We start from the raw sequence: 21,502 nt of genomic DNA on the forward strand, positions 1-21,502 counted from the left end.
AGTGTGAGGTGCCATTTTCATGAATAACAGCCACTGACATGTGTGTGCCCGTAACGGTCAGTAAATCATACCTCGCCGCTGCCCCCGCTGGCAGAGAGAGGGCCGTTGTTAGCAGCGTTGATGCTTTAACCGCTCGCTGATGCCAGCTGCCATTGTTTGTTTACTCAGCCCTTCCTGTGTTTGTTTGTTTGCCCACACAGCCTGGCGTCGGTCATCCGGGGTCAGGTCCTCACCGGAGACGGGACGCCGCTGATTGGAGTCAACGTGTCTTTCCTGCACTACCCGGAGTTCGGCTACACCGTCACCCGGCAAGATGGCATGTAAGCAAGTCCCTGTGTGCAGATGTGTCCGTAGGTGCAGGGGAGAGACGAGGATCCATCTGCATCCATCATCACCGGTTCCACAAATACACACGAGCCGCGTCTCCGCCTCAAGGCTCGACCTTTGCCCTTGCAACGATTCCTCTGCTGTCCCCGGACTAGTGCGGGGAAAACATGTTTTAAAAGCTGTCCAGGAGGGTCGTCCTGGCTCTTCTCCAGAAAAGGCGTTCAAAATAAATCCAAACGGCAGCACATTGTGCCCTAGAACAATTCCTCATGCAAATGTCACCGCGGTGGAGGCCATTTTGAACCAGGCTGTTTAAAATGCATTGAATCAGCGCGGGTGGAATCAATCTGCCTGCAGTGTAGTAAAACATGAGATTACTGTCTGACCTTCTCCGGCTATTACCACAGACGGCTCCTTAATAATGGGAGTGCAAATACATACAAGACAATCGTGTGTCACCCGTTTTGCAGGAGGGGAGGGGGGGGGGGTCGTTTTCGGGTTGGAGCCTCTATTTTGTAGATGCTCCACAGAGATGGTGAACCAGAGCGCCGGCGTACAGAGGTCGTGTTTATGAGTCAGTGGTGTGGAAACGTAAGCCCTGTGAGTGTCAGAGAATTGTTCAGCTGTTGTTATGAAGTACAATCCTTAGGTCCCCAGATATCTGAGGATTAGCAGATTCCTTCTGATATTCCGCCCCGTAACTCTTCTGACAAGGAGCGTGATAAATGGTTCGGGGATAATCACACTTGGTTAGCCAACAGATCGGCTCAGTGTGTTGGGGGGGGGGGGCTTCAAAGCATGGCCTCTTGCAGCTGTGTGCTCCCTCCACTTTGGGCAGCTCGAGAAGGAAGCTGTTTTAGGTCAGCTGCACAGCTTGGAAGTGTGTGTCCGTGTGTGTCCGTGTGTCGTTCTGGGTGCAGGCGCGTGCACGGGCCACGTGCAAAAAAAGGCTTCAAATCCGCTAAGAGTGTGTGTTTCTGCACATGCAATGTCACCACACGGATGCTTTACCCCCTGGGTAGTGGAGCTCGCCGGATATATAGAGCAGCACTTCAAAGACTCTGCCTTCATTTCCAAACCAGTAACTTTTCCCTGAGTAATGTACTAATTAAAACCATTTCACCAGAGAAAAGTCCCCAGACTCAACACTCCAAACCAGATTCAACCAGAGAGTGTCTTCTTACGATATGCCTGGCTGAACAAAAGTCATAAATTAGACTCAGTGAATGATAATAATATGTGCAGGCTCCACGGAGGGAAGAGCAAAGTTCTCTGTTCAGTAGAAAAGAAAAAAAAAAGAAGCTTTGTCAGGCTCAGGGTTGAAATCATTATTTACTCTGCTGCTTTGCACTTAAAGTTAAATTATACAATTATTACAGTTTACAGTTTGGCCATTATCCCCGTCTGAAAGAACCAATTACCGAGATGTGGAAATGTGACATCCTTAAGAGAGACACTGTGGTGCAGAGGCAGAAGTGCTCATATCAACTCAGACGTTGTAGTTCACAGCGTTGTCCCCTTTATTTACTGTTTGCATATTTATTCATGTGCACACACTGATTTCTTGGAGGCTCGAATGAGTGATACAAAAAAACGATTTACAATCTAAGTGCCCGTTGAAGGACCTGTTCTAACAACTTGTTTACAAAGTTATTGTTTCTAAATTGGGATTTGGATGTCACAGTGTTACCATGTCTGCTGCGTAGGTTTCTTCTCCAGCTTCTCCCTCAGGCTGGAGACCTGCAGCTTGGAGTTGGGTTCCTTTGACTCTATATCGACTGTAGGTGTGAACGTGAGCATGAATGGTTTGAAGGCCTCTGTATGTTGACCTCTGGCGACCTGGTGTTTCCCGCCTCTCGCCCCAAAGTCAGCTGGGATTTGCTCCAGCAGCCCACAAAGATCAAGTGGTACAGATAATGGATCGATGGTTGACACCATGTTCTCAGCAGTTACTCCAGCTACTTGTCATCGCACCACATGTCACCAGATCAGCCAGGAATCCTCTGCATCTACCATATCTATAGCCCATAAATAAGCTGTTTATCCGATTACTTCCTGTTTGTGTTTACATTGTCATGATCATTTGTCAAGGTTCGACCTCTTGGCCAACGGCGGCGCTTCCTTGACGCTGAGTTACGAGCGCGCCCCGTTCCCCACGCTGCACCGCACCGTGTGGCTGCCCTGGAACGTGTTCCACGTGATGGACACGGTGGTGATGAAGCGGGAGGAGAACGACATCCCAAGCTGCTACCTGACCGGCTTGTTCAGACCCCACCCGCTCATCGTGGCCACGCCCCTCTCCACCTTGTACAAGACGTCCCCAGAGGACAGTCCCATCATCCCCGAGACGCAGGTGAGTCTGCACAGGGGACACAGGCGTCACGTGGCAATGGCGTTTACTGTCAATTCCACATTTGCTCCTCGGAATGAAGGACTTCAATAGTTTAACCCGTGTTTGATCCCAACATTAGAAGATTTACTGACGTGAACACACAAATAAAGAAGTCACGATAATGCTGTTATCTTCCTTTCACCATGGCTTCCCTGGCTTTGTTTGCCTTTGAGCTTCGATTGAATTCAGGCTTCTCCCCAAATGCTAAGCCCATAAATTGTCTCACAGCAACACTGATAAATTCTGGGAGCAAACCACATGGAGGTTACATGCCTCAGGAATTTGGTTTCTTTCCATTTGGCTCCAGTCAGAGTTAAAAAAATCCCCAAATGCAAAATGTGACAGTGAAGCTGTCGCCGGTTCAACCAAAACATTTCTGGGGGGAGAAAATAAAGCTTGGACTTGGACTTGAACTATAACTCTACAGTAAAAAAAATAAATAAAAGAGTCTAACTTTTCCACACTTAGAGTTTGTCATGTAAAAAGTTCCTTGGCTTTCTCAGCTAACAAAGAATGAATTAATTGCCCGTGGAGGTTTCAGCTCAATTTGCATACGAGCTAATAGGGTTTGGGCATATGAAGGAACTTAGTTCTAATACTTTGCTACTCAACACAAATTCATCAGGTTTGACTGTACTGTGTAGAATATAACAGTCTGTATGTGTGAGTTCAACACCTAACAACCCTTTCTCGTACATGACATTAATGGTTCTGTTCAATAAAGCAACACTATGCAACTGTTACACCTTAAAATAGCAGCTTCAAAATGAGCTTGACGGTTCACTGACTTGGAATAGAGGAAGCGGTGCCTCGCTCATTTCCCACTCTTCACCCTGAGCGCCGGTTCTTGCTCTGTGTAACTTTGGTGACCGATCGCCTGTGAGCCGCCGCTTAAATTACCAGAATCGGGCCAAGCAAGTTCAAGAGCGATGCCGAACCTTACATCAGTCAAAGAGACTTGGAAGTCATTAAACATTTTTCTCTACACTTTTTAAAAATATCAAGAATTCTAAAGGGAGTCTGGGTGTATTTGTTATAGCCGCAGTTCAGGAAAGCCGGGGATCATGGGTAATATCCAACGTTCAGTTGTGTTTCGGTTCAGCGACCACGCAGTCAGAGCTCCGGTTGAAAGATCCTCAGACTTTTGTTTTCTCCCAAAATGTAAATCACTTAATTACCTGGAAACTGAGCCCAAGAGAATGAATAACCCTGTGTGGCTGCAGGGGGCGCTGTAGCTGAGGGGACGTTACATAGTGTAGCTTGAAATCCCTTTAGCATTTCATATAATCTACTGTAATTACAATCTTCCTCTCCATTAAATACCAGCAAACTCCTGTTGCTCCTGTGAAGTGGACACCTCCCTCTGTGTATTTGGCACCAGCCTGACTGCTAATTAAAATCCTCAGGTCCTCCACGAGCAAGTGGCCATACCAGGCAGTGACCTCAACCTGGTCTACCTGAGCTCCAGGGCAGCTGGCTACAAGCCCATCCTCAAGGTGCTCCTGACCCCGGAGCGTCTCCCCTTTGGCCTGATGAAGGTCCACCTGATGGTGGCCGTCATGGGCCGTCAGTTCCAGAAGTCCTTCCCTGCGTTCCCCGACCTCTCCTACACCTTCATCTGGGACAAAACAGACGCCTACAACCAGAAGGTCTTTGGCCTGGCGGAGGCTGTGGGTGAGTTCCCACTGCGACGTGCCGACTAAAGACTGTTGTGTAAGCATGGGTTCATTGTCAGATGCTTGAGCTACCTTCAGGCGATGAACCCTGGTTGAACCTGTGAATATTGATTCTCCCTTTTTATTTGAAGAGTGGATTTTTCAGTCAGGGACTTTTTTTAATTTTTTTATTACCATGTACAATATTAACAGAGTTGTCTGAAATCCTGAAATCCCCCAGCGCCAAATTTTTTTAAGGCCACTGGTCTTTTGCTGACTTCTTTGTTTTGCATATATGATATTTTAGTTTCAGTGCACTGAATAAAAAATGGCCTATGAGGCAGGAGTGTGAAAAAATGTCCTGCAAGGAGTCGGTATAGTGACAAATAACAGCAGAACCCTTTGATCTGATCATAGAGAATATCTTATATAATACTTATATAACAATAAGTGTCATCTCAAGTATCACACTGCTTTAGGGATTATATCATAGACTGTATATATAGATGGATGATGCTTCTCTACTTCCTCCCACTATCCAGATATTAACACCGCCATCAGAGCCAGAGTCAATATACGCACACACAACCAATAGCTATTCACATAACACTAGTTAGTTACCAAATTTATCAGAAATAATAACAACTTGGACACAAATCAGTGTAATAAGAACCTCTTAAATACACAGAAGACATCTCTGACTTGCAGTGTGGATATTTAGTTTGGTCCCTGTCCCCTTCACTAACATGGAGGAGGCAGGGTTCGCGACCTTTACAGCAACCAGCCACCACGCTGTGATCCAGATGCACCAGTCATGGATCATATTTTCCTGTTTATGCAAAACTACAAGCGCATTTTATCACCTTATTAATCCACCCCCCCCCCCCCCCAAAACAGCTGTGGGATTTTTGTAAAGCACGATGTGTGTTTGAGATTTTACAGAAGAAAAACTTCACGACCCCCGACAGTCAACAGGATTCATTCACGACCTACGGCTGTGGTCGTATCCCAGCATTTATGATATTCACGATAATGTGCTCCATCCGAGCCTTTTATTGTCTAAATAATTCATGCCACTTTACACACTGTTCCGCAGTTGCGCTTGATTTTGCTTTTCGCACAATATAAAACAGACAAATGAGAGGAGAGCCCATAAAATACAAACTGTGCAGGTGAAACACAGAAACCCCCACAGGTCTGCTAAAATCATCCCAGCTGGAGGAAATTACCGAGTCAATGAGAGCGCCGGAGCAGCGGATACAGAAAACAGCGAGAACGTGTGCTGAATGTGTTATGGAGCGCAGGCCTCATTGCTGCTGTGAGTGTCGGGTAAGGAGGTCGCCACCTCGCTCACCACGGGCCTCTGCTGTCGTTACTTTCAGTGTCGGTGGGATACGAGTACGAGTCCTGCCTTGATGTGGTGCTCTGGGAGAAGAGGACGGCCATGCTGCAAGGCTTTGAGCTGGACGCTGCCAACATGGGGGGCTGGATGTTGGACAAACACCACGTACTGGACATTCAGAACGGTAAGAGAATGCTCCTTTGGGCATACGTGGGTGTGAACGTGTGCGTGCTGGGGGGGGGGGGGGGGGGGGGTAGTTGGACTCTTAGGGTTACAGGAAGGCAGTCTTCACCCGGAATCACCCTCGATAAATATGTGAATCAAAATGAATTACGGTTCGTCGTCCCATCTGGAGATAATAGAGGAGAGTTCTGAAGGGCTGATCATTCACAGTAATGATCGAATAAATCAGCGAGCGAGTCATCGGGGGTGCAAGGCTCGCCACGGATTCCACACGGCTCAGCTATTCCAGGACGACGGCCTGTTGGCTGCTCATGAAGGCTCAGGGCTTTTGATGAACAGGCGTCATGTTTTAATTCTTGCATTAATTCAATAAAGCAAATTAAATTTCTTGCTCTGTCATCAACCAGGATCGCTTTAATCGCCAAGTACAATAAACGGACAAGAGTCGGCGTCTTTGTCGTGCCGGTGCAGCAGCGAGAGAAAGTGAAACGTGCATAATGAAACCATCAGATATACATACATCACAGAGTCACTGCTGAGTTGCAGCACCGGGAGGTCACACACTATAATCCAGAGAATTCAGAGCCGTGTTTTTAACTGCGCAGGCAGTAATGTGACCGCAATTACAGGAAGTAGGCCTCAGGGTGGTGTGCGTTGTCAGTTTGCCAGGCCGCTGTTTTGACATGAAACCCACTCCAGCTCACAACTGTTGTTCCAGTTGTCCAACGCAATTTGTGTCCCTTTCCTCTGGGAGATAGTGGAGGTTCCAGTCATGGCCCTCAGCAGAGTCCTGAGTCTTACGCTGTCAGATCGGACTTCTTGACTGGATGCTCGGTTGGTTTCTCTTGCATGTTTACTTCTTTGTTGTGTACTCGTTTTTTTGGGGGTGATTTAAATCAGTAGTACCCAACAATTATAGTGGATGGATGGATAGTAGGAGGCTAGTGGCTATAGGTAGGTAGGTTTGTTGGCAGGTAGGAAGGTAAGTTATGTAGGTTGGTTGTTATAGGTAAGTTGGATGGTAGCTATAGGCTTGTTAATAGGTAGGTAGGTTTGAGGGTAGGTAGGAAGGTAAGTTATGTAGGTTGGTTGTTATAGGTAAGTTGGAGGGTAGCTATAGGTTTGTAGGTAGGTAGGTGGGTTTAGTTCTAGCCAGCTTATTGTGTCTTACAGTCATGTGTTCCTTCAGTTCTTCTCATTCAACATTATTTGTATCAATAAGGAAGAGAAAATGTGAAATATTAAAGCTGATGTAATGTGTTGATCAATCCATTCATCCTTTCTCAGACTTTTGTTTCTAGACATCCAAAACAGATCCAGTGCTTTTGAGTGTGTGGGTCAACTCGGGCATTGTGAAATATAACATTGCACATTTAACATGTAGATTGAACTGTGAATGACTTGAAATAACAATAATCTTTGCAGTGTCTCTCTGACTTTGAGCGGCTGTCAAGTCAAAAATGAGTTTTCAGAGGACTTTGTGTTAAAGATAAAGAAAACTCCATCATCCGGATGCAGATAATGTTTTTCATTTAAAAGTGAGTCTACTATTGAGATGAAATATTTCTTAATGTCGTGTATAAGAGGACGGAATGTGACTCAATATGCAAAAACATCTTCTAGCATGACCGGTTTGCCTTTTGCCAGCTTGTACAAGTCAGAGATTTATTGTACACCTACCTTCACCTACTCATTCAGAGGTCGCAGGTTCCACCTCACAGGTTTTCTCTGAATCACTTCCCTCTGCAGTGTTTTGCAGTAGTTAGAATAAAGTTGATTTCTGAAGAGGCAGCAAAAGCGTCCAAATTTAGCAGTAGGTGAGTTTTTTATCAGGCAACACAATCGGCCCTCAGCGGCTATCAACACTTTTAGTGCAAGACGCCGTGAGGCTGCCTCACTGCAAAAGCGTTCACCAGCTTAACTCTGTCATTGTTGCATTTATATTCAGTGTGACTGATGTATTACTAACAATTCAATTAAACCTCATTTGAGAGTTCTGCAACGACTCGGTTCCTAAATGACACAAACTATCATAATAAAAAGCATGTATGTGATTAGGTTGCAGTATCTGAGGCGCCGCCAGTCGGTCCGGGGAGGTTGAAGAAGGTAATGAGGTTTGCTGGTTTAACAGCACACTATCAAAGTGTTTGTGCGGCTAATTGTGCATGAAAAAAGACTCCAGCTCGTTGCCCATACGTGTCCACGGTGCTGATATATTGAATAAGACGTATAACGTGTTCTTCAAAGCACACGGGAGAAGAAATAGGGAACCGAAGCAAGTAATCTTAATCTTTGTGGCCCCTGACAGAGCCCCGGTGACGGGTTCCATGTATGATATGAAGACGTTAACATGAGTTCTGGAGCCTCGTCTCGTGCCCTCTGCAACCGCCTGGCTCAGAGTATAAATCTGGCACTGGCCACTGAGTCTTTCTTGGCCTGGTCTGTGGAGCTTTGAATAAACCTCCGAGGTCATTTGTGTTACGAGATATTTTGGCAACCAGAGAAGCCTGTTTTGTTGAAAAAGAGATGTTGAGTGTAGTGTTTTCTAGCATCTTACTTGCACATCTACACATTGGCAAGGGCACTGCTATTTATTCTACAAGGCTCATCGGGTTTCCACAGTTACTGTAGTCCATCTATTCTGGATGTATATTAGGTCCTTGTGCATCTTGGGGATGGTACAAAGAGTGTTCTGTTGGACGTGGTTGTGGAAAACCTGTCAGAGAGCCAGCTCCCTCAAACAGAGTCTTCTTCCTTTGCTTTGATGCTCCTCTGTCCTGCTTCTTTGTTGAACATTAAAAGAACAGACGTACAGAAGGGGCCCATCGCCGAACCCAATCTGTCAAGCCATCCAGGACGTGAAGTTTGTGAAGTGTGCGAAAGAGAACACGGAAATGTGCCTCGAGCCCGACTGCTGCTGGTGCACTGTGCTTCATCCCACCTGTCTCCAAGTGTAGCACACCCCGAATCCAAAGAGTTCATTGTGGCAGCATCACAGTCGGAGCTGCAGTTGTGAGAAGCATTTTCTTTGCGTTCAACAGATAGGTGCAGCCTGTGTGATATGCTAATGTGTGTTGCATCCTTTATTAGACTGAGCTACGCCGTGTGTGGATTTATCCGAAAATTGTTCGTTGGTGCGCAGGAGAAACCGTCATGTGCCGGTTCACACGTTTACGTGGAACCAGTGCTGACAGAAATAAAACATCAACCAGATGGTGTCGAGTTTTTTCCTGCGGAGTTAACGGCTGTGCCCGCCCCCCCCCCCCCCCCAAGGCGGTTTTACACCTTCCACTCGTCCTCTTCAAGCACTGCCCCAAAAATAAATTACAAACTTGAAAATTTAATGGGGAAAAAAAGAATTTAAAATTAGTTGAGCAAACTTGTGTTTGTCTCATTTAGCCACGTCTGACAGGAGCTTAATCAATTTGCCAAAAGGGTTTCATGCTGCAATCCTATTAGCTGGACTGAAAGACAGTAAGCTCTCCAAAGGCGCCTACAGACTCTGAGACTTCAGCAGCTGTGCGACATGGATCTAATGAACACGGCTACGACATCAACTTTGATCTACGACGACTGTGTGATAACGCCCACTGACTCACACGTCACCACACAGTGTTAGTTTGTCATCCTACATTTTGTGACACTGACAAAGTTGTCCCCGGTCTTTTTTTCATCACATAAGAAAAGCCATTTTGGAGCCACGTTTAAATATTTCTCCACTTCTCTGTCACGTTGTTCATCTTCTGCCTGGATCAGTGTGTTCCTGCCATACGTCTGTTAAATGGTTTTGGTAGAAAATTTGTTGTATTCTAGTTTTTACAGTATCCACATCCAAGTATCATATCTCCATCTATAATCCTGTCTGTCATTCCCCTCACACATACTCATTTTTATCACAGAGGTCGGGACTCGGCATCTAGTTTTATCTTCTTGCATTTTTCTCGTTCCAAACTGAATTATTCAGTCTCGCATCCGGCCACTTTTTGACACGTGTGATTTATGGCCCGTGTGGGTTTTCGGGCAACGGATGCAGTTCGATATCCTCAGCCGGCGTGACGATGAATCCAAATATCACTGTTTGCCTTCATTGCCCCCCCCCGTATCGATTCTTTAATGCTGTAAACCTTGACTAATGTCTTCACCCAACATGTTAACAAGTGGTGGTCCTCTGCGGCCGCACAGAACTTCAGCTCCAGACGTTTCGCTATCGCTCTTTGTTGTGACTCCTGCTTCATTTTCACATTGCTCCCAACATCTGAGGACTTTTTTTTTTCCTCTCATGGCTTGTGGCCAAAGACCCGAGCCTCTCTCTCTCTCTCTTTCGCTCTCTCTCTCTGCCTCTCTCTGCCTCCACTCCAGAGCCTGTCAAACTAGATAAGGCAAATTGCCGGTGTCTGTGCCTCAGTCATGTCCTCCTGCCCCCCCCCCCTCCGTTTCCTCGTAACGAGCAGATATGGCTTCCCCCTCAAACTGTAGGGAAACTATCTCGGGGAACATAACTGTTTGTTAGTGGACACAGGCAGAGTTCTGGAACTCAGTATCTCGGAGGGAGCTTATACTCGTACAGCATCAGAGGCCCTGAGAGATCTTTCCACTTCTGGCCTTTATCGCTGTGAATCATCGGGAACACGGGTGGTATCTTTAGAAAGACACAGTGACACAGAGACCAAAGAAGGACGGAGCAATTAAGACACTGCGGCTCCTCCCCTACCGGTCTCTGTGCTCTCCACGTGGCACCAAGGTGACATTGCTCGGGGCGCTGCGACTTCTCCTCTTTCTCTTTTTTTTTACCAGGTATTGAGGCTCGGCCTTGCATTTGAACCATTAATCACCTATAGAGCCGCGTTTAAGTCGGTATTAAAGTATTTTCACTACACGACTCAAATTAGCCTCTTATCAAAGAAAAATCTCTGCCTTCTGTCATGCTTCTGTAAAAGTGGAATCAATTGAACAAACAGTCATCAGTGAGTGAATCTGCTTATTTAAAGGACGTAGAGCGAGGGCCTTGCTGGTCGTGTAATGAGTTCTATTAACGGGAGGCAGGTGGGTGAATATTCTGGAGCAACAGCTTGTTCCACTCGGCTCCAATGTGCCCGTACATGCGTTTCTATTTTCAGCTTTGTTTTTCTCTGGTAGACATTTGCCTTCAGGTTTGCTCCGCAGTCACTTTCGTTTCTTTCTAATACACATTTATGTTTTGTTTTTCGTTCTCTTTCCATTACTATTTGGCAAATCTCCCACTGCTGCCAGAGTCAAAGTGTGTGTGGCTGTTTGCTGCAGATGACGTGAGCTGACATTACATTACAGGCGGTGTAATTGCTGGATGAATCAGTATCGGAGTCATCTTTAGAGTGAGAGCGAGAGACAACCGATTCTCAGACTTTCTAAAAAGCTCTTTCTCTGCGTGTGCCAAGCAAAACAGTGATTTGATTTCATTATTATTTTTCCATTTCTCTCCGAAAGTCAAAACACGCCTCCACACATAGTCATTGACTAATCAATAGGCAGCCACGTCTCTAATTGTTAATCCATTCAGCTGCCGCACTTTGACTTGAAGTCTCCTCTGTTGAATCTGTTGAAAGCTTGTTTTAACCGGGGGAAGGAAAGAAAAACAACACGACTTTGCCAGATCGAATAAATTCTATTTAGTTTCTTTTTTGTTTGCGGCTTTAAGGATTCCATGAGAACTCAGAGCAGAGCGCGGTGAATTCATAAAATATGTATAAATAACTTTTAAAGACTCTGAAGCCATTTTTGGTGCGGCCACCGTCTGAGTCCCTCGTCCCTCGGCCCGCGGCGCCGGAGAGCGAGGAAACCGAATTCCCATCAGCGCGGCTCTCCAGCTGAGACGTCACGAGCTCGATCCTCGCAACAATCATCAGCAGTAATGTGTCATGACCATGTGTCCTTGAGGGGAGAAGACTGAACCTTAATCTGCTCCCTCACTTCACAGCTGCTCCCCAGAAGAGTGGCAGCGGTTGTGTGTGTTTGTGAGGAAATCCAAGTGAAAGAGTTCAGCGTCCATGTGGGGACTGGTCGTGGGGGGGCAGCCGGTGATTGATTGGTGTATTTAATCTATTCCATTATGTTGTCTAATAGCCTACAGTAAGACTTGTGTACAGTAAACCGTGATGGAAGTGTAAACAGAACAGACCGCGGCAGTTTGCCAAAATGACCTCAGAATTTGTTTTTTCTTTTCCCTTCTTCCTCCTCTGTGCTGAACGCCGGCCAAACCTTTTCCTCGACGGCTTCACTGCTACAACTGATCCATGTCATACATACCGCATTAGGCTTCTGGATATTAGAAACATCTTTTGTCTTTTTTTTTCCTGGGGTGAATGTTAAAAAGCTATTACACAAACATCCCACGTGAAATTCTAGTCACGCTGTTTGTCATTTGTCGCCATGTTTTTCTCTGCTCAGCCGAGAGTTTCCATCGCACCGTGCGTTTCATTCACTGAGCAGACACATGGATCACATTTCAATTAAAGTCCCAAGGTCGCACATTTGATGGCGTCACGCATAAAGCTGTCCCCCAGACCTATTTGTCTTTGTTAGAGGCTCGGGGGTGCAACGCTCTGGAATACCAAAAGACGGATTGGTCAGACCGGGCCTCCATTCGAATTTGCCCTTCAATCAATTAAATCAATGAGAGGAACTAATCAGGGTGTGTGTGGGGGGGGGGGGGGGGGGGGGGCATTATTAGTGTGACGCCGTGGGAGAGCGACATTATGTGTCCATTCAGTGGTGTCATAGATCCGCTAATTAGGACAGAGGCAGTGTGAAGTCAAACAAGTTACTTGATGTGAATAATTAACAGCTTCTAGCGTGCACGTCTTTCCGTTTGATGTGTTTTCCCCCTTTGAAGAGTGTAAGCGCCACCCCCCCCCCTCCCCCCCACTCCACACCATCCCACCTAAAGAAAAGAAAGAAAGATCCAGTGAGTCCACAGTGAAATGTTCGCACCATTATAAGAGGAGGTACACTGGCCCGGGTGGTGCTCTCCACCTCTTCTCGGACCTGGGGAAATCAGTCCATCTGTCGAGGAGAAAGATTATTTTAGATCCAATATGTTCGAGCTCTGAGGGAGAAGTGGTTTTTATAATAACGTGTTTCCTTGTGTGCTGTCGACCGCTCTGCACTATCTGAATCTGATCGCTGCCTTATCTTTGAGTGTTAATTAAGCAAACACTTATTAAAGTAGTGTATAATTAAACACCCTAAAATTGTGTAATAAACAAACCGCATTTGTCATTAATTTTTGTCCTAATTAAAAACTTTTTAGTTAGAGCAAGGACCACAGTAACCACAGTAACAAGTCATTGGATATACATCTATTATGTCCTTAAGTGTATTTTTCTTTCACCACGTTTATGAGAATTTTTTCAGCTGAACTAAATATATTTTTTGTAATTTCTCTCTCTTAAATTCAAAGGTTAAATAAGTGTAATTAATTGAATAAGGCATAGCTTCCCCCATGTCATGTTTTGTCCTCTCTCGTCACAATACTTCAGTTGTAAGTGTTTAGAATGGAGCTGGAGTCGGGACACAGATAGAACAGTCAAGCATCAACAAAGAAATGTCAAAAACATTAACACGTCGTGTTTATATTTGGTTGTGTGTGAATTAAACAAGATGCAATTCAGCAAAGCGTCTTTTTGAACCTTGGATAGAGTCAAACTAACTTTTTTCCCTTTGTTAAGATATTTACCTCCTGGCTCCAGTTCCATTTTTAAAACACAGATATTTGAGTGGTATTGATTTTCTCACCTGATTCTTTGCAATACAACATTTAAGGGTTAATAAACATGAATTAGTTAAGACATACATATATAAATATACATATATATATATTGCTCTTTGGCTGAAGCTGGATATCACTTCATCTGTATCATTAAGAAAGTCTTACCTGTGCAGTTTATTTTCATCCCAACCACATATTGAATGAACCCACTCAAAAGTGTGGACCCCTTCCTTTAACATGTTCCATATCAGCCTGTTGCAAATGGACTGTTCCCATTTAAGCCGGATGTGTCATATAAAGGCTGCATCTCAAGAGACTCTCTGTTTAGGCAAAGGATAAGAAACGAGTCCATTATGTGCTCGCGGTGACACAAACACGCCGTGTCCTCAGCTCTGCCCTCTCGTCTCCCCAGGTATTCTGTACAAAGGCAGCGGGGAGAACCAGTTCATCTCCCTGCAGCCGCCTGTGATCTCCACCGTCATGGGGAACGGGCGGCGCCGCAGCATCTCGTGCCCCAGCTGTAACGGACAGGCCCAGGGCAACAAGCTGCTGGCGCCGGTGGCTCTGGCGTGGGGCATCGACGGGAGCCTGTACGTCGGCGACTTCAACTACATCCGCCGAATCTACCCGTCGGGCAACGTCACGAGTATCATGGAGCTCCGGTAAGAACCAGGCCCTTGGTAGGGGTTTACTTTTTAGATGGATTAGTTTTATAGGTTATTGTTTTGTTAAATGTATCTAAACTGTTAAAAGTTTTATTTATTTAAGAATTAACCTTGAAATTTGTGTTAAATTATCTACAGTTTGTGTAGTGTTAAGTTGAAGGAAAGAGGTTTAATGCAAAAGAGAATTAGCATTATTCTGAATTTATGTTTTTCTATGTTTTTTTTTTTATACTTACTTGTATTTCAGTATTTCAGCGACAAATGTTAACTTTGACAAAAACAGAAAATAAACTTTTCTACATCGGGTGCTCGGTGTGGAGAGGGAAACTTGAAACGTCACGGTGGACAGACCTCCACTCACACACGTCTCTCCACTGCCCATAGAAATCTGAAATCCTTCCCCCATCCATCTCCATAATTAGGAAAGACATCCTGTCTTCAGCGTGTAATTGGGATGATTTACGCCCTCATGCCGAGTTGGCTTCTCTCTGCAGTGACTCTGATTCGGCCAGTTGGCTTATTTCAGAGTAGCAGGTGTTGATTAAACGTACATTGGGCGATCGTCCTGCTCGAGACGCGTAAATGACAAACATATGAAGAGTGGCTCGGGGGGAGGCGGGGTCACAGCGGTGCGAGCAGCTCGCTGCACATCGAGCGGTGTGTGAGTCAGCGATAGGATTATGAGGCCTTGTCTTCACGACTGCAGCTAGTTTCCCTCAGGTTTGACGAATAATACCTGATTTGACAAAATATCTCCTTCCAGACGAGGACACAGAAACGTAACCCCCCCCCCCCCCCCCCCGTATCGCCCTGCTTGTGAACGAGAGCCCCCCCCCCCCCCCCCCCCCCAAACACAAAGGAAAAAGTTTGTTCTGCTAAATATCTGCATTAGTGTGGACAAGGCAAAAAGGTTATGAAAAGAAATCCTTTCTAGCTCAGTAACCTGCTGACGCACCTGCACATTGATCCGCCACTACAGGGCAGTTTCTCGTGGGGGGGGGTACAACACTATGAATGGGGAGCGGGATGAGGCCGGGGCTAAGGAGCGTGCATGCTCAGCAACACTTTACAGGATAAATAATGGTTTCAGAAATGGTTTGTGTCTCCGAGCAAACAGGAGAGAAACACAAACCACTTCCGTGAAGAAGCCAAGTTAAATTCACTCCGACACAAAAGACACAGTGAGGGTAGTTTGAATTCAACCCAGGTGACGGCTGCGGCAAAGATTTAAACCGTTAGAGTAGGAGAAGAGTCCCTTTCTGTGCAAAACGCACTGTATCTTCATCGTTTGCAGAGTATTTGCTTGTTTTCTTTTTCGATATTAGTATCTGAAACCAAAGCTGTTGGCATTTATGATGCATCGTGGCCGTGCAAGAGCCTAAACACATCATATGGGATTCCCTTAATCCCTTTCAACAGCTCTGAGTGTAAAGTCGGCATTAGTTGCTACAGCAATCAATATTTCAATATGAGCGGTTGAATGGAGAACAGCAGTGGTAATGCAGGATGAGGCTTTATGTAGATAGAAGCACCAGTTTCCCTCCCTGTGGTCTTAACTCTCGGCCACTGTCCCACTTCTCCACTTTCTGCAGAACGACTGTGATTTCTCCAGTGGCTGGGTTTGCTCTCAAAGGGATGTTTTGACTTTCGGACTTTTCGGCAGTTTGTATTTTTCTCAGCAGACACTTGTTAGGAGCAGGACTAGGTAGCAACCCCCCCGGAAAATTTGGCCGGACCGTTAAGGGTCGTTGTGCAAAATGGAGGACATGGCGGCGGCTGCACGGTTGTGGAACTGCAATGGGCCAATCAGCATATTCATGACATCGCCGCGTCGCATTCTGATTCTGCTTAGTGTCACTCGCTCTCAGACCTTTATCTCTTTGCTCGTCTTCTTCACTCTGTGCTCACACATACGCAGCGTTTTAATGTTCTCATTTACATGTTTGTTCCCTGACAACGGGAACCAGTACGAGCGAGGGAGTGAGACACGGCGCCATTAAGACGATGCGTCAGCCAGCAGAGTCACTGGAATCTGATTCTAGAACTCTGATGTGATGCAGACTGATAAGGAGAGTTAGAGGCAACGAAACACATCGATTGATTTATTCGTTTTTATGGATGAAGCCTGGGCAGCGCTCAGAGAATCGGGTCTGAACATAACCGCAGATTCTTCTCATCTACTGGAATTATTTCAATTTAGAGGAGGAGTGGCGCCTCGATAAAACACGCTTGAGAAGTTATATCATCAACACGCCCACTCGCTGGCTCAATTAAACATCGCACAGACTTTCTGTGAAGTCCTGGTCGGCTGATTAGGAAGTTTGTGTTTAACACACACACTCTCACGCTGCTCAAGTAAACTGCTGCTCTACCTCAGGGACGAGTTTCCCTCTAGCTTGTGGGATTATACCGGCGACTGTCTTCTACGGAAAGGAGCTAAAACCGTGCCTGAGTTGTCGCTCGCTGCTTTTTTTTTGGCCTTTGTGACAAGTAATTTCTACAAGAATGCCGTCTGGCGGACAAATAACACTGAAAATAAGAAAAGTCAAAGTATCCCCTTTGAGATTGATGAATTTCATTGTCCTGATTCTTCTCCTCTTTTCCTGCTCGTCCTCTTCCCTGTCGTAGAAATAAAGACTTTAGACACAGGTAGGTGTCTCAACCTGAGTGCATGTTTTTTCCTGTCGCTCTCCCGTTATCATCACCTCCATCATCTGTTCCATGTATATACAAGTAACTCTCTCTTTTGCGTTAACCTTAAGCACCACTGATTAGCAAGTGTTATTATAACACACACAATTATTGGTTGATTACATCTTTCAGATTTGTGCGATGTGATTATCAACGACACGGCCACGACATACGCTGGGCCCCTGGAACAGATTATAAAAAAAGAATTGAGCAGTAACCTTCCAGCAGGGTGTTAATGTAAATGTATACAATCAGCATATATGTATACATTATAATGCAGTCCAGTACAACAGTGCTGCAATTAACAGTGCCATTGTGAAGCTTATAATTACATTTCCGGTAATGGCGGTTCGGCAGATGCTGCTATCCGCGGGGGGATTACACAACTGCTTTGTATTCATGATTAAGACAACGGCATCGAACCGAGTGACGCTGCAGATCGGTGGCAATTAGGTCGTCCCGTGATTAACTTGACCGGCAGTGCCAGAGGTGCTCCGCAGAGCGAACTGGAATAACTTTATTAAGCCGCCCGTCGAGGTAACGTCTCCGGTGTGACAGTGAAATGATGTGCTGCGTGTTCCTGTTGGGTGAATTTAGAATCAACACCAATTGGCCTGATTTGTTTGCAACAGCACTTTACCCACCCACCCACCATCACCACGCCCCCCCCTCCCCCTCCACCACAGAGTCCATTGTCTCTCCTTCATTCTATTCTAGCTGCAGGTGCAGTATAGTTTTGATTAGTGCCTGGATCACAGGATTTTCTTGTAAGCTTTGTGAGCTTAATTGACCCTCAGAGAGAATAAAAGCCCCCCCCCCCCCCCCCGCAGAGCACTGAAACATGATTTGTCATCAGTCACTCGCATAAACTTTGTGTTTATTTTCCTCCAAAGATCTGTGGGCGTCCGCAGCTGCAGGATAGTTGACCACAACGGTCCAGATCACTTTCACACCATGTGACCTATTTATTATTTATTTTTTATATCTTACATTGACTAGAGCTCAAAGGATACGACTGATCTTTCTGTTTGTTTGTTTTCTCTTTGGTTGAAGCCAAAGGAAACGAACTGCAGCCATGAAACACACACATTTAGAAAAAAGACTGGAATGTTCCTCTCCTCCCGGGATGCACACAAACTATTCACAAAGTTGTTCAGAGATGTTCTGTTTGTTTTTTGTTGTTTTCTAGTTATATAAAGTGATTGGATTCAGATTACATCCCAGTCCTGGCTGTGTGGGCCATAGCAATAAGGTATTATGCTAATTATGAGCGTCTACAGAAAGCCAGTGAATAATAACGATTATGATAGTAGTAAGATTTATTCATACGGCACCTTTTAAAACAGTTACAAGGTGTTTTACAAGCTAAAACTTTGAATTGAAGGAAAACAATTGGAAACAATAACTGTTTTAATATCCCAGAACATTACGGTGGAGAGATATAAAAATGTTGTGGATTAGAAAAGAGTCAAAATAAGATATTACGCTCAGAGAGCACCTTCCTCCCTTATGAAGCCACATTCAAATTCTCTAGATCCAAGTTGTTAATTTGGATTTGCACCAAATTGACCACACATAAATGTGCCCTGAATTAACTAAATGTTGACAAGACGTCCTCTTTCAAGTTTAAATAAAGTGGAGAAGTCTGGATCCGCCCCCTGATCCTCAAGTTGTATTATTTCCTGACTCGTACCACATCCTTCCACCAACGGCTGTGGTCATCCGTCCAGTAGCCCGAGTGTGGAACTCCTCAGCGGAGGTAATAGAACTGTCGAAAATGATCAGAGCCAGATCAGAGACCAAAGAGAAAGATTGAGGATGAAGTTAGACCTCGAGTCCCATGAAAACAAACTTTTAAAAATGTGTCCTGAAGAGGGAGTTCAAACAAGGACAATAAAGAAGTGTGTGGAAATATTAAAGCACAGGTTGATATGAGACTTTCTGGATTCTGGATCATCGGAGGCTTGAGGTTACCTGCACGTTGGACTTTTTTTATGGCTACTGTCTGAGGGGTTCTTTTTTTTTAACCCAAGAGGTAAACAAAATATTAGATATTACACCATAAAGTAAAACCGTAAAACTTGTTTAACATCAGAAGCTTCACGAAGGTTTTTATTTATTGCTGGACTGTTTTATAAGACCGAACATAAAGTCGTACAGGTGTTTCATTTATAGCGTCCACCCACCGGCACGTCGACTGTAAAAGAGAGAGTTACTTGTGTGCGTCTCTGTGAATTTCTTTCTAGGAACTTGCATCCACCCAGTTTGGTTCATTTTACTTTGACTCATAAAGGCTGTCAGGTTTTACGACTCCATCTTCATCATTTCACAAAGATGTTTCATTGCCACATTTATTTTGCCGTCACATTATCCCACTTCTAAGCCAACCAGTATTGACTCGGGGTTCCATTAAGCTGGAGTACAAGCAGAGACGCCGTGTGTTTACGACTGCTCCGTAAAGAAAGATGTTTTTCATATTAACGGCCTCTGTTTTGAGCTCTTTAATGACACGTGAGCATCTCCCATGCATCAACGCTGCCTGAACACAAAAGGTTAATTCAACGGTTTGTCAACGGTTTGTTTAAATTTGCTTAAAAGAGACCGACATGGAAAATTATCATTTAATTGACTTCCTTCAAATCTAAGTATCAGTCAATCATGTGCCGAAAAAATGTTTTGATTCTCAATCTTAAGACACATTAGTTCTGATTCAAAAATGAGTTGGATTCATTATGAGACGGGGCAAAATAAATGCAAATAAGCAGCAGCAGATGCAGTGTCATTAGTTGTTGCACTTTGTGAACATGAGCCGGTCGTTTCTGAAACTTCTAAAGGCTTCTCCCCGCAGGGGAGTGATACCAAATAAAATGATCTGGCACACAAGTTGTCATTTGTGCTTTGCAAACTGGAACCCCCCACTGTACTGGTATCCTGTTAAATTCTGTCTGACTTCCATCTTTTCAACCTTCTGTCTGCTTCTTATCCGCTCTCAAAGGCTTTGCCCTTTCTCTCCCGCTGTGGGAATTCTCCAGTGTCTCACGACCAAAATATCTGCTTATTGTTTTTACCTTGATTGTGTGTGTGTGTGTGTGTGTGTTTGTGTGTGTGTGTGTTTGTGTAAGTCGTTCTATAGTTGTGAGGACCAATTTTGGTTCAAAAGCACCGGTTTGTAAGGACATTTTGACTTTTGGTGAAATTGACATGTTAAGGGGACATTTTGACATTGTGAGGTCATTTTGAGGTTGTCCTCACAACTTCAAAAGGCTGCATGAGGGCAAAGTGTTTGTTTTAGGATTAAGTTTAGGCTAGGGTTACGGAAAGGGCAGGGGTCGGACATTTGGTGATGGTGGTTAACAGGGTTTCCATGGGCGTGGTAAAACTAACTATTCTCAAATATGTTATGGAGGGTTATATTATGTTAATTTCCATTTAATTATTATTATTATTATTGTTAAAGAAAGGGAATAGTTTGGTGGCATGCAAGGTTTGAAATATTTCCATGTGTTCCGAGGGTTATTCTCTATTCTGGGGACGTTAAAGTTATTCTTGGACACTGATGTTCCTTCATCTGTCAAACTTGTCTTGTGGTTTTATAAAGATCTTAAATTGAACCTGTTGAAACCTGCAGAAACTTTTGTTACGGTTAGGGTAAGGAGGGCTTGGTAATGCATCATGTCAGCGTGTGTGCCCACAACTACTTAAAGACAAGAGAGAGTGTGTGTTTGTGTGTGTTTGGATGTGTTTGTGGACCTGGAGGCTGAAGCAGAAACTTCCACGTGGCAGTTTTCATTACTTGTGCAGGTGTTTGTCTGTCTCTGTCAGATATTGTCACGGTGAAAACATCTCATCACCTTCTTCAGTTCATTATCCACATTCACAACATTAATTGAGATGATTATAAGATTAAATTAAGCTGCAATTGGACTGGAAAGAAAAACAAGTTACACTTAAACAGCCATGTACGCTGTGTGTCTTGGAGAATGACATGTCTAATTTCGGCTTAAATACAGAGAAAATGAACCCTTGTTGTTTACTAACTGTCAACTCTTTAAAAGCAATTAAATCAAACAAGTGAGCCTGAAGAAGGTTTTCTCATTTCATTACTATTAAAAGAATGCACAACTTGCTATTGGTCAGTATTAAAACACAACTCTCCACGTTCCCTTGAATGTTCCGAGAGTATTTCCTTTAAAAAAAAAGATGTGTTCTGTATTCAGTTTAAATTTATACTGAAAAGAACGTTAACTCTCTGGAGAAATATTATGGAGTCTACTCTTGGATATATTCTTGACTAAATGTTTTATTCAGAGGGAGAAACTGGGCTAAATTTCATTAGGGGTTCGTTGGCATTCACAGTTTTTGCAGGTATTTTTCAGAGATTATTGCATTAGGTCACATTCAGAGGTGTATTAGCAGCTCGGCCGCACTGTGATGACATTTAAAGCAAAAAAAAAAAACAACTCCCTGTTTGCAACGACAATATATAACTGAGGTGTTGTCTCG

The 21,502-nt window shown here is 44.6% G+C and overlaps 1 protein-coding gene across 1 annotated transcript in view; it reads left to right on the top strand.

The window, feature by feature from the left end:
* si:dkey-237h12.3 (teneurin-3) overlaps nucleotides 1-21,502 on the top strand; it is a 140,045-nt gene that overhangs the window by 101,278 nt on the left and 17,265 nt on the right. Inside the window, exons 16-21 of the mRNA XM_062393972.1 lie at nucleotides 201-320; nucleotides 2,419-2,680; nucleotides 4,126-4,393; nucleotides 5,757-5,900; nucleotides 14,056-14,305; nucleotides 16,937-16,957. Of these exons, the coding sequence (XP_062249956.1) occupies nucleotides 201-320; nucleotides 2,419-2,680; nucleotides 4,126-4,393; nucleotides 5,757-5,900; nucleotides 14,056-14,305; nucleotides 16,937-16,957 (1,065 nt within the window). The remainder of the gene's footprint in view (nucleotides 1-200; nucleotides 321-2,418; nucleotides 2,681-4,125; nucleotides 4,394-5,756; nucleotides 5,901-14,055; nucleotides 14,306-16,936; nucleotides 16,958-21,502) is intronic.

This window comes from Platichthys flesus, chromosome 8 (assembly GCF_949316205.1).
Source record: "Platichthys flesus chromosome 8, fPlaFle2.1, whole genome shotgun sequence".
Taxonomy (NCBI): Eukaryota; Metazoa; Chordata; class Actinopteri; order Pleuronectiformes; family Pleuronectidae; genus Platichthys; species Platichthys flesus.